The sequence below is a fragment of the Protomyctophum bolini genome (assembly GCF_963924005.1).
Source record: "Protomyctophum bolini genome assembly, chromosome: 4".
Lineage (NCBI taxonomy): Eukaryota > Metazoa > Chordata > Actinopteri > Myctophiformes > Myctophidae > Protomyctophum > Protomyctophum bolini.
Window position 1 is genome coordinate 52,430,047 of NC_137865.1, and position 16,366 is coordinate 52,446,412.

At 49.4% G+C, this 16,366-nt stretch overlaps 1 protein-coding gene across 2 annotated transcripts in view; it reads left to right on the plus strand.

The window, feature by feature from the left end:
- LOC308313772 (disintegrin and metalloproteinase domain-containing protein 10-like) overlaps positions 1-16,366 on the plus strand; it is a 38,329-nt gene that overhangs the window by 8,298 nt on the left and 13,665 nt on the right. For both annotated transcript variants that reach the window (XM_080761075.1, XM_080761076.1), the window contains exons 7-11: positions 11,517-11,609; positions 12,427-12,610; positions 13,737-13,900; positions 14,421-14,604; positions 15,118-15,268. In XM_080761075.1, the coding sequence (XP_080617201.1) occupies positions 11,517-11,609; positions 12,427-12,610; positions 13,737-13,900; positions 14,421-14,604; positions 15,118-15,268 (776 nt within the window). The remainder of the gene's footprint in view (positions 1-11,516; positions 11,610-12,426; positions 12,611-13,736; positions 13,901-14,420; positions 14,605-15,117; positions 15,269-16,366) is intronic.

The following is a 16,366-nucleotide window of genomic DNA, read 5'->3' on the forward strand; positions in this document are numbered from 1 at the left end:
ATCCCCCCCATTCCAAAGCGCCAGCGCTCGCCCAGCAGTCTGCCGTCACCCCGGAGGATACGTGCACGCGACCTCGCCCTCAGGGCGTCGTCCTGGTTATTGTATTGTATTGTATTCAGGGCTCCAGACTAGAGTTCTCATCGGGCCCGAAAATTAAGGCCCGGCCCTGACTGGGCCCTAACTGATCAGGCCCTAGGCCCAGGCCTGGTCGGGTTTGTGCAGAATTTGAGAACTCTACACAGAGTAAAAGTGAAACGCCCGTCAGCACCATCTTCATAATAGATAAATACACAAACAGACAGAACAGAACTATTATTTTTATTATTCTAAACAAATTAAATATATATATTCTTTTCATGGAGCCCCAGGCCCGGCCCGGCCCTACTGATTGGCATACATTTTAGGCCCGGCCTGGCCCTAAAATGTCGGGTCGGGCTCGGGCAGAGTTTGAGAACTCTACTCCAGACTAACTTTTTCACAGGTAGCACTGGTGCCACCTACCTTTTCAGTTGGTAGCGCCACCACAAATTAGGTAGCACCAACTTATTTTTGTATAGCGCCGCAGCGCTGTATTAATACCTTATCACCAAGGCTAGCAAAGGTTTTCTTGGCTGAAGCATAAATGCCTTAAATTAAGCACATAACATGTTATATTTCTCACTCACACATTCTATAGGAAATTATTATAATGAATTAACCTATAGTGCATTTTTCCATATCGTTATTATCATTTGGCTACTGTATATGAAACAGAAATGAGACACACCCCTTACCTTCTGCATGGGCATGTTCAACCTAATGGCCAATAAGGATATTTAACACTGAGGTGCCCACTAATTCCTGCACCCTTGAAATAAAGGTATAGGGGAAAGGATAGGTGCTGGGGAAACAGTTTGTACTCGCTCTGGAGTGTCGGTCAGAACACTGGACGATGAGGCAAGATACAGAGTCCAACGGTTTAATGGGAGTTAAGGTGGTAGCGGACAGCATACAGAATGCACAGGTAGTTTCTATGCGTGTGTGTGTGGTTTCTGCAGGATAAACCCAGAAAGGTATAAATCAGCTCTGTATACTGTACTAAAGAGTTAACACAGGAATAAACAGGTGAACATCAGATAAAACACAATTAACCAAAAATATACACATTCAGCACCGTGGTTACCTTCATAACTTACTACACATATAGCAGTCATTACTAAACATACAGCAGTTATTAATAATGTTCAAAACACAGGAGTTTCATTCCAAGCCATCACTACATAAACCATAGTTACATTTAAGTTACTAAACTAGAGCGCCCGCGAGGCGGCCTCTGTAGCAGCTGGCAATTATTGGCAATGATTGCATCGCGGATGCAGAGCACTCGCTCATGTAAAGAGGGGAATAATATCTAGACGGTAAACATACATTCCAAACAAACTGTAAACAATACACAGCTCAGGTAAATGCTATGGAATAATCCAGACAGGTAAAACTAGGCTGCAATATCAGGAAATAAACGACGACAGCCTAAACAGCGTCATGTCCGTGTTGCAGATCAGCGCATGTATGCACTGACCGGGTCATATATAAGTGACAGAAAGAAAGTTACACTCGGGAATAAATCACAGCAACATGTAACACAACTCACCACTGTTCAATGACGCACACAGGTAAAAGGAAAGTAAAGAACAGGAACGGGAATGTCCGTGGTGAGTTCGTATTGTATAAACTCCGACGGGAGAAAACGCCGTCTGTTGTCTTCACGTTGTTTGATCAAATAAATGAAAAGGTGGGCGCACTCCCGCTACATGCCTGCGGGATGCGCTCATGCACGCGCTTCGGGAGCGTGCCTCTTGGACTTTGTAACAGCCGCCCCCACAATTGAGTAGCAATTGTGCTCCCTAAGGAGCAGGCAGGGATGAATCGCCAGGCGAGGGGCTGTCGTCAGGAAGTTCAGGGAGAACGATGAGCCGGACGACAGGGCGAGTGTAGACACGATCTCCGATCTTCACTTCCGCTGATCTGACTCTTCCATCTGCGCCAGGGTTCACTTTGGTGACACGGCCGATGGACCAAAGTGCACGAGGCAGTTGAGGGTCTGCCATCATAACGACGGTGTCCACTGCGAGGTTATCCGTTGACTTCTGCCACTTCTGCCGTGGTTGCAGGCTTGGCAGGTAGTACCTGACAAACCTAGACCAGAAGTGATCCGTTAGGACTTGGCTCTGCCTCCAGCGCTTACGGCTCAGGAGCTCCGATTGCGGGTAGACCACTGGAGGTAGGGAACTGCTAGGCCGCCCCATGAGAAGGTGATTTGGGGTGATAGGGTCAAGGTCAGAGATGTCCGATGAGACGTAACCTAAAGGCTTCGAATTCAGGATCCCTTCCACCTCTATCAAGACGGTCCGGAGGACCTCCTCTGTGACAGTCTGCGCTCCGATCGTGGCTCTGAGTGTAGACTTAACGGAGCGGATCTCACGTTCCCACACTCCTCCAAAGTGTGGGGAAGCTGGTGGATTGAAATGGAACTCAATCCGGTTCTTGGCAAGGATCTCCTTCAAATCAGGGTGCATATCCGCAAAGGCCGTAGCCAACTCCTTATCGGCCCCTCGGAAGTTCGTGCCCTGGTCTGAAAAAAGCTCAGCCGGGGTTCCACGGCGAGCAGTAAACCTTCGGAGAGCCATGAGGAAGGCATCGGAGTCGATGGAGGTCAGGAGCTCCAGATGCACGGCTCGTGTTGTGAGACATTTGAAAATGAGACCCCACCTCTTCTCTGTCCGACGTCCTATCTTAACCTGGAAGGGCCCGAAGCAGTCCATGCCGGTGGAATGGAAAGGCGGCTTGAACAGGCGGAGTCGGGCAGGTGGCAAGTCAGCCATGAAAGGAGCTGAAGGCTTAGCTCTCCATCTTTGGCACTCTGGGCAGGAGTGTTGTTGTTTCCTGATGGCTTCGCGTCCGCGTAGAATCCAAAAGGAGCGCCTGAGTTCAGCGAAGACTCGCTCAGGCCCAGGATGACGTAGTCGGCAGTCAAAGTCTCTGATCAGCAGCATAGCCACACGGTGGTGCGGATCCAGGACGACAGGATGTGCTGCTGAAGGATCGAGCTCTTCTGCACGGCGCAGCCTGCCTCCGACTTTGATAAGTCCAGTGGCAGTGTCGAACTCCGGGGACAAGGTGATAAGACGACTGGTGGTAGGCACAGACTTGCCTGCCCGCAGTAGAGCGTAGTCATCAGGGAAGCAGTCGATCTGAGCTCGTTGTAGGATGAGACTTTCGGCCTGCTGGTACATGGCTGCGGAAGGTGATGCCCCTTGGCCAGCCGCCCCGTGGAGCTGCTCCGCCGTGGCGTTGACCAAATCTTTCCATGTGCCGTACTTTTCTGGATCCGGCACAGCTGGGTCTGGACGAATAGCGGTCAACCCACAGAACAGGGATCGGCGAAGCTCTGAGGTATCCTTGACTGACTCACTCACCGGAGACTTGGGCCACTCGGCTGGTGGCTGCAACAGGAAGGGAGGTCCATCACTCCATCGATTGAGTCCAGCCAGGTCCACCAAGGGTTTTCCTCTGGTTAGATCGTCAGCAGGGTTGGCAGCTGAGTTGACGTATCTCCAGGGTTCAGAGCCTGTGAGTTCCTGCATCTCAGCTATCCTGGTCCCCACAAAGACCTTAAACCGACAGGAGTCGGACTGCAGCCAGGTGAGCACTGTTGTCGAGTCAGTCCAGAGTATGGTCTCTCGGATAGGCAGAGTGAGCTCAATCTTCAGCAACTTGGCTAGCTGGGCCCCAGTGAGAGCGGCACAGAGTTCCAGCCTAGGAATGGAATGTTGCTTCCGTGGTGCGACCCTTGACCTGGCCATCAGGAATGCCAAGTTGATGTTGCCTTCACGGTCTTCAGTGCGTAGGTAAGCCACCGAGCCATAGGCCTGCTCAGAGGCGTCACAAAAGATGTGGACATCATGGGTTGCATCTGGATGATCCATCCGGGCAGGAACATAGCAGCGAGGCAGGCTTATCTTGGGCAGGGAAGAGAGTTCGGTTACCCAGGTGTTCCATGCTGCCAAGAGCTCCTCAGGAAGCAGCGGGTCGTCCCATCCTCTCGGCTTGTCCCAAAGGCGCTGAACAAGGACCTTGGCCCTCGTGGTGAAGGGAAGGAGGAGACCCAAAGGGACATACTGGCTGGCCAGCACGCGGTATACGTTACGCATGGTAGGTGGACCGTGGTCCACCGTCCGCTGCTTGTAGCCGAGGGCATCAGAAGTGCAATGCCATTGCAGACCAAGGGTGCTCTCTTGTATGTCCACACGGTCTTGGGAGAGCCAGAGTTCTGTATTGCTAGAGAGCGCTGCCTGGGGCAGGTGACTGACCACGGAGGGAACGTTGCTGGTCCACTGTCTGAGCTCAAACCCTCCAGAGGAGAGGAGAGCTCGTAGCTTATCCACCAACTGTCTGGCGTCCTCTGCTGAGGGTAGGCTCTGCAGGCAGTTGTCGACGTAGAAGCATCTTTCCACGGAGAATCTGACGTCTTCACCTGGGCTGCTGTTGTCAGTAACATGCCGCTGGAGGGCAAAGGTGGCACAGCAGGGTGAGCAGGTTGTGCCGAAGGGTAGCACTTGCCACTCGTAGATGTCAGGAGGCATGTCTCTCTTGAGGTCGCGCCACACAAACCTTAGGAGTGGCCTGTCTTCGGGCAGGAGCCGGACCTGATGAAACATGCCCTTAATATCACCGCTAATGGCTACGCTGTGTTGACGAAAGCGTAGCAACACCCCCAGGAGAGAAGGACCGAGGGTAGGTCCAGGGAGGAGAGCGTCGTTGAGGTTCAGACCTTTGTACACATAAGAGCAATTGAAGACGATGCGGTTCTTCCGGTTATGCGACACCATGTGGTGGGGTATGAACCACGATTCCCCCTGGTCCGCCCTCTCCGGAGTGGTCGGCTTGGTGACTGAGCCTGCGACTTCAAGCTTGCTGATCTCAGCTTCGTAAGCTGTGGCCTTGTCCGGGTCCTTCATGAGCCGCCGCTCGGTGCTCCTAAGACTCGGCATTACGGCTTCTGGAGAGGCTTGGAAGTGGGGTGCAGTCTTCCTCCTGAGCATGGGCGTGGCGTAGCGGTAGATACCATCAACGTTGACACGTACCGTTTTGTTCTCCAGGAGAGCGATGGCCTCGTGATCTTCCTTTGACCGTGTCACCAACTTCTCACTACGAAAAGGTAGCGTATCAACCTGCCAGAGTCGCTCAACATTACGGAGAAGTTCTGTTGTAGCAGGGTTGGTGGAAGTAAAGAGGCAGTTCTGTGACTGGCAGTACTGTGGCAGTTCCCTGGCTGGGCCCTGCAGGGTCCATCCGAGGTTAGTCTTGATGGCTGCAGGTCCCCCTGGTGGTCCGCAGCGCACTGGCTCAATTGGTGTGATTAGGTGGGTCTGATCGCTGCCAATGAGCAGTAGAGGGCTGACTCCGTCAAAGGACTCCAGGGGCAAACCCCTCAGGTGCTTGTACTTCCTTTGTAGGGCAGACACGGGATAGGAATGGTCCGCAAGGCTCAGGTTCTCGGAGGTAAAGGCACCCTCAATGTGGTATAGCTGTTGAGGGTGAGAAACTGGAGAGATCTTGAAGGAGACGTTGGCTCCATGGATAACCTCGATGTCCTGCCTGACCGTTCTCAAAGGCAAATCTTCAGGGGTGCCCCGCAGACCCAGTTCGGCAGCGGCAGTAGATAGAAGCACAGTGCGTTCGGAGCCGTCGTCAAGGACTGCATACGTGTCTAAGGTGCGGTTCTCAGAATGTAGCTGGACTCTGATGACCTTCAGGAAGACACGGCTGCAGTCGGCTGGCCGGCCCAGATACAAGGACGTCTGGGCGGCTATGACCGGGTTATCCTTCGCATTCACGTTGTGCAGAATCTGAAGGTGCTTCTCCTGACAGATGTTACACGGCTTCTTCAGGTTGCACTGCTCAGGAGAGTGTGCTCGACCACATCTATGGCATCGCTTGTTATCCTTTAGCCATTTGGCGATCTGCTCCATTGTGAAGGACTTGAAGGTATCGCACTGACTGAGGAAGTGCTCTGTACCGTCGCAGTAGGGGCAGAACGGTTTAGGCTTGTTCTTCTTGCCTTTCTCCCCAGTAGAGGATTTGACGGATGGAGCAGGATTGGCTTGCGAGGGGTTTTCAGCGCCGTGGAGGATGGTCGCTGTCCTAGGATGGGCAAAAGGCTCCTTCCGTTGTGCCTGCTTGTGGGAGACAGGCTTCTCCTTCTTGTCATTAGGCTGCTCCTCATTGCCCTGGCACCAGGCTTCATACTGGAGCCACTGGGAGAACTCAAGGAGGGTGTAGATGTTCCCGGGTTTGTGAAACATCTGTCTGCGGAAGGCTGCACGCAGCTCAGTAGGTAGTTTCCCCAGGAGCCTTGCCACATGTGACCCGCAGCTTAGTTCGATATCCCCCTCGGGGCCGAGGGTCTGTAGTATGCCCACCAGGGCACGGATCTGCAGAGCGAACTTCTCAAAAGCTGCGGTGTCTCCCCGCCTTATGTCAGGGGAATCCATCACTTGGGTTATCTTCTTCAAGGCCAGCATGTGAGGTTGCCCGTATTTCTCAGTTAACGCCCACATAGTATCAGTGTATGGAGTCGCTGAATTCAGGTAAGAGTCGGCAATAAGGCATGCGTCCTCCAGCTTCAGGTGGTCCACAAGGATTTGATACTTGAAGAGCTCGGTACCGTCGGGTGGCAAGAGATTCTCCAAGGCGATCTTGAGTCGGGCGAATTCTCCAGGGTCCCGATGGACGAAACACGGTATGCTCGGCTTTGGTCCACGGTAGCTCCTCTCATGACCCGATGATGGCAATAGCTGGGGATTGCTTCGAGGTGTATGGGCTTGAGCAGGGGTACGCATGGAGGCAGAAGCCTGAGTGGGAGGCCTTGATTGAGCATGCGTTGCCTGAGGATACATAGGAGGCTGAGGACGTGAAGTAGACCAGGGATATGAGGCCGTCGCTCTAGGTGGCGACGGATAGGCAGACCAGCCTTGGTGGTCAGGCAGCTGCGGTGCAGGATAAGAACCGTACTGATAGGTTCCCGCGGCAGCAAGGTTAGCCTGAACCGGATAGCCCTGAGGTGGCTGTTGCTGATCATGGTATGGGGAATGTGTAGAGGGGGATGTCATGAGGCTCTTCATTGTCTGCAGCTCACGCATCATCCTCTCCATTTGTTTCATCATGGCATCTGCAGGTCCCTCTGGTTCCCGATGTGCTCTCCCGTAGGAGGCAGGATCGTAGCCTCTATTGTCAGGTGCATGCCTTGGATGGTCAGCGCTGGACTCATGGTATCCTCCCACGTAGGGGGCAGGATCGTAGCCTCTGTCGGCAGGCACATGTCTTGCACGTACAGCGCTGGACTCCTGATGGGTCGACATATGGGGTTGATTGATCACAGGTGCATAGGCCATTGCTTGGGCCGATAGAGCATACCTCTCGTTAGAGGCTGCTTGCTGGTTTGGCGGCAAACTGGCCCGTTCTTCCACCGTTCTTGGTGGCCGGTTATCAGACTGCCTGGTCGACCTGGAGCTGAGTTGGGCCTCTTCAAGGTCGTCAAGGTAGTCATCATGACCGCTCGATGCAACTAATGCTGCCATGTTGAATAAGTTCAGTAGATTGTTCGTCCTCAGTGAGGACTCCTCTTCTACTCCTTCTTCTCCTGGCGTATCTGTATGCTGTGCTACATGATGTAAATCGGGTGCAGATTTACGTCTGAGGCGTCCCAGAACGTAGTCTGTGAGGTGGCTTGGGGGTTGAGTCAGACGTTTAGGTCGAACAGACCGTTCGGGGACGTCAGTCTCAGGACCGGTAGACTCCATTATAACCCAGGGTAAGCACAGCTATCCGGCTCGAAGGACCACAATGAAATAAAGGTATAGGGGAAAGGATAGGTGCTGGGGAAACAGTTTGTACTCGCTCTGGAGTGTCGGTCAGAACACTGGACGATGAGGCAAGATACAGAGTCCAACGGTTTAATGGGAGTTAAGGTGGTAGCGGACAGCATACAGAATGCACAGGTAGTTTCTATGCGTGTGTGTGTGGTTTCTGCAGGATAAACCCAGAAAGGTATAAATCAGCTCTGTATACTGTACTAAAGAGTTAACACAGGAATAAACAGGTGAACATCAGATAAAACACAATTAACCAAAAATATACACATTCAGCACCGTGGTTACCTTCATAACTTACTACACATATAGCAGTCATTACTAAACATACAGCAGTTATTAATAATGTTCAAAACACAGGAGTTTCATTCCAAGCCATCACTACATAAACCATAGTTACATTTAAGTTACTAAACTAGAGCGCCCGCGAGGCGGCCTCTGTAGCAGCTGGCAATTATTGGCAATGATTGCATCGCGGATGCAGAGCACTCGCTCATGTAAAGAGGGGAATAATATCTAGACGGTAAACATACATTCCAAACAAACTGTAAACAATACACAGCTCAGGTAAATGCTATGGAATAATCCAGACAGGTAAAACTAGGCTGCAATATCAGGAAATAAACGACGACAGCCTAAACAGCGTCATGTCCGTGTTGCAGATCAGCGCATGTATGCACTGACCGGGTCATATATAAGTGACAGAAAGAAAGTTACACTCGGGAATAAATCACAGCAACATGTAACACAACTCACCACTGTTCAATGACGCACACAGGTAAAAGGAAAGTAAAGAACAGGAACGGGAATGTCCGTGGTGAGTTCGTATTGTATAAACTCCGACGGGAGAAAACGCCGTCTGTTGTCTTCACGTTGTTTGATCAAATAAATGAAAAGGTGGGCGCACTCCCGCTACATGCCTGCGGGATGCGCTCATGCACGCGCTTCGGGAGCGTGCCTCTTGGACTTTGTAACAACCCTTTTGCAATGTGAAATGCCACCGAATTCATCATCTTTGCCCACTTTCTTCCTGTCTTTTCTTTATATGGAATGAACATGTGAAAGCTGCTTTTATTCTGAAGGGGAAAGTTTCTAAACGTCTCAGCCTGCATATTTCCATGTGCTGATCTACAAGCTCACAACGTGTGGTGGACGCGACGTGTTGTGAGCTTGTAAATCTGCTATTTTCAGCATGCAACACCACGTCGTACGACAAAGAATATACCAGGTTTCAAGATTCAATTCAAGATTCAATAATTTATTTGCCATGTCAACAAGTTGATAGGAATTTGTCAACCATAGATACACAAACAAGAAGGACAGTACAATACAAAAACAAAAACCAGCAGCATATGAAATTACATTCAGTTTTTTTAAAGTGCTATATGCATATACTATGAGTTCAGATGTCTAATGGCTACGGGGTAAGTGCTATCCCTGAAGCGACATGTTGAGCTCTGGATACTTCTATATCTCCTGCCTGATGGGAGGAGATTGAAGAGGTGATGTGCAGGATGGGAGTTTATTTGCCTTCCTAATTATTCTGGTGGAATAGAGTGAGGAAAGTGTACGGAGGCTGCATCCTATGTTTTTTGATGCGCGACGTACTACTCTTTCCAGCTTTGATTTGTCTTGAGAGGTTGTGTGACCAAACCAGACAAGCATGGAGAAGGTGAGAACACTTTCAATAGTGGCCCATCTCTTTGGTTTTAGAGATGTTTAGAATGAAGTTGTAACTCTCACACCATCTCACCAGCTCCCCTACTGCTCTGCGGTAGTCGGTTTCAACCTCGTTGGTAATAAGACCTACTAAAGATGTGTCATCAGCAAACTTATACATCATAACTGTACTAAAGTGAGATTGACAGAAATTAGTGTATAATGAGTACAGAAGTCGAGAAAGGACGCACCCCTGGGGGGCCCCAGTGTTTAGGAGCCTCGACAGCGAGACGAGATCACCTATTTTGACCACCTGTTTCCTGTCACATAGAAAATTAAAGGTCCATTTACATAGAGGTGTACTGACGCCTAGCTCCTGTAGGGTTGAGATCAGCTTCCCCGGCACTATTGTATTAAATGCAGAGCTGAAGTCAACAAAAAGTACACGAGCATAGGTGGATCTGGATTCTAGATGTTGGGTAATAGTGTGCAGACAGAGGGACACTGCATCATCTACACTCCTATTTGCTCTGTAGGCAAATTGGTGGGGATCTAGTGCTATGCTGGACAGGTGTTTACAGACCAGTCGCTCAAAGACTTTCATAATGACAGATGTTAGGGCAACAGGCCTATAGTCATTAAGACAGGTGATATTATTTTTCTTTGGGACAGGAATGATAACCGCAGATTTAAAGCAGGCACAGTACAGAGTTCAAGTGACCAGTTGAAAATGGAAGTGAGGACAGGTGCAAGTTGGTCGGCACAGTGCTTTAGTGTGGCAGACGACACGCCATCAGGCCCTGCCGCCTTTCTGGGGTTTTGCTGACGGAGCAACAGTCTGACATCATGTTCATGTATGTTGGGTGGAGAGTCACCCTGCTCTCTTGGAAAAGAGGGGGACTGATGGTCTTCACTGTCGAACCGACAATAAAAATCATTAAGCCTCCCAGGAAGGGAGGGGTCCAGGTCTGGAACATGGTGCTTGGTTTTATAGTCAGTGATGTCCTGCAAACCCTGCCATACACCTTTGATGTCATTTGCTTGCAGTTTGTTTTCAATCTTCACTTTGTAGGAGGCCTTAGCCTTAGACACGGCACGCTGAAATTCATATTTCAGTCTCTTATAATTCCCCATATCTCCACGTTTATAAGCAGCATGTTTCTCCCTACAAAGCGATCTCACTTCATTGTTGAACCAGGGCTTGCTGTTGTTAAAGACCGTAATGGTCCTTGTGGGAATGCAAACACTTTCACAGAAGTGAATATAGGATGTAACAGTGTCAGTGTACGTGTCAATATCCATATTTCACGTGGGAGATGTATTTTGTTCGAGGCGATCATGTATGTAGCCTGGCCTGCATACAGTCTAAGCCTCTATGGCCTGCACACAGCGCTACTTGACGCAAAATAACAAGCTATTGAAAGCTATTTTTCAACAACAAGTTTACCGTGTTTGGGGTCGGGGACGAGGCGCAGTCCCCCATATTATGTTGTGTCTGCTGTCTCCGTGGATTCAGCGACATCAATGCACAGCATGCATCATCATACCAGTTGTTAAAAAAAAGTGTGCGCTCCAGGGAAACTTATGTAGCCTACAGCCGATGCTGAAATCAGTTTATTTTTTTTCGGGGTTGATCAGTGAGCGTGCCGCCGCTGTTGAACTCACGCGTGTCGTGTGCAGACCGGTGCAGACAGACAGACAGACAGGCAGAGAGAGAGAGAGAGAGGGAGCGAGAAAGAGAGAGAGGAGGAGCGGAATGAGCGAGAATAAAGTCATATTTTATTATCGCGCTAATGCCCGTGCTTCATGGTTGAGGCTGGGAGTGAAAGCAATAAGTAGCACCGGTGCGACCTCGTTCAAATTTAACTCTCACATGGAGCCCTGATTGTATTGTATTGTATTGTAATGTAATAGTATTGTATTGTAATTGTAATTGTATTATTTCAGATCTCCTCTCATGTTAAAGCCATCGATGCCATCTATCAGGGAACCGACTTCATGGGAATCAGAAACATCAGCTTCATGGTGAAAAGAATCAGGGTGAGTCAGAGCCTACAAGAATCAGGGTGAGTCTGAACCTAAAATAATCAGGGTGAGTCCGATCCTAAAAGAATCAGGGTGAGTCTGAGCCTAAAAGAATCAGGGTGAGTCTGAACCTAAAATAATCAGGGTGAGTCCGATCCTAAAAGAATCAGGGTGAGTCTGAGCCTAAAATAATCAGGGTGAGTCTGAACCTAAATTAATCAGGGTGAGTCTGAGCCTAAAATAATCAGGGTGAGTCTGAGCCTAAAATAATCAGGGTGAGTCTGAGCCTAAAATAATCAGGGTGAGTCTGAGCCTAAAAGAATCAGGGTGAGTCTGAGCCTAAAATAATCAGGGTGAGTCTGAGCCTACAAGAATCAGGGTGAGTCTGAGCCTAAAAGAATCAGGGTGAGTCTGAGCCTAAAATAATCAGGGTGAGTCTGAGCCTACAAGAATCAGGGTGAGTCTGAGCCTACAAGAATCAGGGTGAGTCTGAACCTAAAATAATCAGGGTGAGTCTGAGCCTAAAATAATCAGGGTGAGTCTGAACCTAAAATAATCAGGGTGAGTCTGAACCTAAAATAATCAGGGTGAGTCTGAGCCTAAAATAATCAGGGTGAGTCTGAGCCTAAATGTTCCCATTGTCTCAACCATGCCTCCAGACTTCCATATATTCATTTTGTGTGTGTGTGTGTGTGTGTGTGTGTGTGTGTGTGTGTGTGTGTGTGTGTGTGTGTGTGTGTGTGTGTGTGTGTGTGTGTGTGTGTGTGTGTGTGTGTGTGTGTGTGTGTGTGTGTGTGTGTGTGTGTGTGTGCGTGCGTGCGCGGTGTGACAGATCAACACTACCAGTGATGAGCGGGACCGGTCCAACCCGTTCCGCTTCGCCAACATCGGAGTGGAGAAGTTTCTGGAGCTGAACTCTGAACAGAACCACGACGACTACTGTCTGGCCTACGTCTTCACTGACCGGGACTTTGATGACGGAGTCCTGGGGCTGGCCTGGGTGGGAGCGCCCGCAGGTAGACCCTACCCCCTAAACCATACCCCCTAAACCCTACCCCGTAGCCCTAAACCCTACCCCCTACTGTCTGTTCACTGACCGGGACTTTGATGACGGAGTCCTGGGGCTGGCCTGGGTGGGAGCGCCCGCAGGTATACACCCTAAACCCTACCCCCTAAACCATACCCCCTAGCCCCTAAACCCTAGCCCCTAGCCCTAAACCCTACCCCGTAGCCCTAAACCCTACCCCTAGCCCTAAACCCTACCCCCTAGCCCCTAAACCCTACCCCCTAGCCCTAAACCCTACCCCCTAGCCCCTAAACCCTACCCCCTAGCCCCTAAACCCTACCCCCTAGCCCTAAACCCTACCCCCTAGCCCTAAACCCTAGCCCCTAAACCCTACCCCGTAGCCCCTAACCCTACCCCCTACTGTCTGTTCACTGACCGGGACTTTGATGACGGAGTCCTGGGTCTGGCCTGGACATGACCCCTAACCCCGTAAACATGACCCCTAACCCTAACCCTCACCAAGCCTGGGTCATAACCATATTCTACTACCAGGCAGCTCGGGGGGGGATCTGTGAGAAGCTGTATTTTGACTAGTTTAACTGTATAGTGTGTGTATTTAACTGTATTGTGTGTGTATTTAACTGTATTGTGTGTGTGTGTGTTCATCCAGGCAGCTCAGGGGGGATCTGTGAGAAGCTGTATTTTGACTAGTTTAACTGTATTTAACAGTATTGTGTGTGTATTATGACAGTATTGTGTGTGTTCACCCAGGCAGCTCGGGGGGATCTGTGAGAAGCTGTATTTTGACTAGTTTAACTGTATTTAACTGTATTGTGTGTGTGTGTGTGTGTGTGTGTGTGTTCATCCAGGCAGCTCGGGGGGGATCTGTGTGAAGCTGTATTTTGACTAGTTTAACTGTATTTAACTGTATTGTGTGTGTGTGTTCATCCAGGCAGCTCGGGGGGGATCTGTGAGAAGCTGTATTTTGACTAGTTTAACTGTATTTAACTGTATTGTGTGTGTGTGTGTGTGTGTGTGTGTGTGTGTGTTCATCCAGGCAGCTCGGGGGGGATCTGTGTGAAGCTGTATTTTGACTAGTTTAACTGTATTGTGTGTGTGTGTGTGTGTTCATCCAGGCAGCTCGGGGGGGATCTGTGAGAAGTCCAAGCTGTATTCGGACGGTAAGAAGAAGTCTCTGAACACGGGGATCATCACGGTCCAGAACTACGCCTCCCACGTTCCTCCCAAAGTCTCTCACATCACCTTCGCTCACGAAGTGGGACACAACTTCGGTTCCCCGGTGAGTCCAGTGCGTGTGAGTGGGTGCGTGCGTGCGCGGGTGCGTGCGTGCGTGCGTGCGCGTGTGAGTGCGTATGTGAGTGCGTGTTCAATCTCAGCATGACTCAGAGTGTACTCCAGGAGAGTTGAAGTTTCAGGACAAGATGGAGAAAGGAATTGATTGATTGATTACTTTATTGAAAAATACATTTCAAAAGGATAGTCACAAGAAAGCCGTTTGTGGTCCTCTTGGAGAAAGGGGAAGGGGAGCAACGGTACAATACAGACAGAAACTAAAATACCTTTGAGACAAAAAACAAACATAAAACAAAGACACAAAAACAGGACAAATTCGTAAAAACTGACCAATAAAACTGGAAACTACATTGTGTGTGTGTGTGTGTGTGTGTGTGTGTGTGTGTGTGTGTGTGTGTGTGTGTGTGTGTGTGTGTGTGTGTGTGTGTGTGTGTGTGTGTGTGTGTGTGTGTGTGTGTGTGTGTGTGTGTGTGTGTGTGTGTGTGTGTGTGTGTGTGCGCTCTCAGCATGACTCGGGCTCAGAGTGTACTCCAGGAGAATCTAAACTTCAGGACAAGAAGGAGAAAGGAAACTACATCATGTACGCCAGAGCAACGTCGGGAGACAAACTGAACAACAACAAGTTCTCTCTGTGCAGCGTCAGGAACATCAGCCAGGTTCTGGACAAGAAGAGGGGAAACTGCTTCGTTGGTGAGAAACCCTAAACCTACTCTTAACCCCCCTAGACCCTCTAAACCCCCTAGACCTTTAAACCAGCGTCGGGAACATCAGCCAGGTTCTGGCAGCAACACTGACACGTTCAGCGGAGAGGCTGCTGTCTCTGTGCCGTCTGTGAAGAGCCATGAGGAGGGAGGGAGGGGAGGGGAGGCAACACCGCCGGGTAATACCCGTATCGGCCAAAATATCCCAAAACGATGCGCGGGGAACTTTAATTAAAAGCTAGATGCAGTGGCTATAATTGGGTCATGGGTGTTGCTTTCGTGAGCAATGGTGTACAAGATTGGTAATACATTGGTCAAAGTAACTCATTTTTAGACCATCTGGGGGAAATAGATAAATAAATAAATCTGCACAGTGGTCAGTGGTCAGAGAGTGGTCAGCCTATCTGTGGTAACAGTCTAGTGTTAACAGTATATTCTATATTTTCCAGAGAGTGGTCTGTGGTAACGGACTAGTGTTAACAGTATTTTTTATATTTTCCAGAGAGTGGTCAGCCTATCTGTGGTAACGGACTAGTGGAACCAGGAGAGGAGTGTGACTGTGGATATTCTGACCAGTGCAGAGACCAGTGCTGCTACGATGCTAACCAGCTTGACAACAAGAAATGTAAACTGAAGCCTGGGAAAGGATGCAGGTATGAAAACACACCTGTCTCCTACACCTGTCTCCCTCTACTGTACAATAACACCTGTCTCCTACACCTGTCTCCCTCTACTGTACAATAACACCTGTCTCCTACACCTGTCTCCTTCTACTGTACAATAACACCTTTCTCCTACACCTGTCTCCCTGTATTGTACAGTAACACCTGTCTCCTAGTAGTAGTTAAAGAATTGGAGTGCGTTCTTTCTAGGGATGCACAATATAATCTGTAGTATAATCTGAATCAGCATAATTATCAGCCCTAAAAATACCATTTCGGTCTCCAAATAATCGTCTTTTTACCAGCCAAAAAATGATGTAAAAATGTAATGTTCAATATATAAATGAAAGGTACTTAATGTGATCCTTTCCCCTCACACCGCGGAAGTGCAGGCTGTGCAGCCCCTCGTTTTTAGCACAAAAGATATGTTGAAAGCCTGCTTTCCTCCTTCTAACACTATGGATCAGAGCTAAAGCCTGCTTTCCTCCTTCTAACACTATGGATCAGAGCTTTCCTCCTTCTAACACTATGGATCAGAGCTTTCCTCCTTCTAACACTATGGATCAGAGCTAAAGCCTGCTTTCCTCCTTCTAACACTATGGATCAGAGCTAAAGCCTGCTTTCCTCCTTCTAACACTATGGATCAGAGCTTTCCTCCTTCTAACACTATGGATCAGAGCTTTCCTCCTTCTAACACTATGGATCAGAGCTTTCCTCCTTCTAACACTATGGATCAGAGCTTTCCTCCTTCTAACACTATGGATCAGAGCTTTCCTCCTTCTAACACTATGGATCAGAGCTTTCCTCCTCCTAACACTATGGATCAGAGCTTTCCTCCTTCTAACACTATGGATCAGAGCTTTCCTCCTCCTAACACTATGGATCAGAGCTTTCCTCCTTCTGACACTATGGATCAGAGCTTTCCTCCTTCTAACACTATGGATCAGAGCTTTCCTCCTCCTAACACTATGGATCAGAGCTTTCCTCCTTCTGACACTATGGATCAGAGCTTTCCTCCTTCTGACACTATGGATCAGAGCTTTCCTCCTTCTAACACTATGGATCAGAGCTTTCCTCCTTCTAACACTA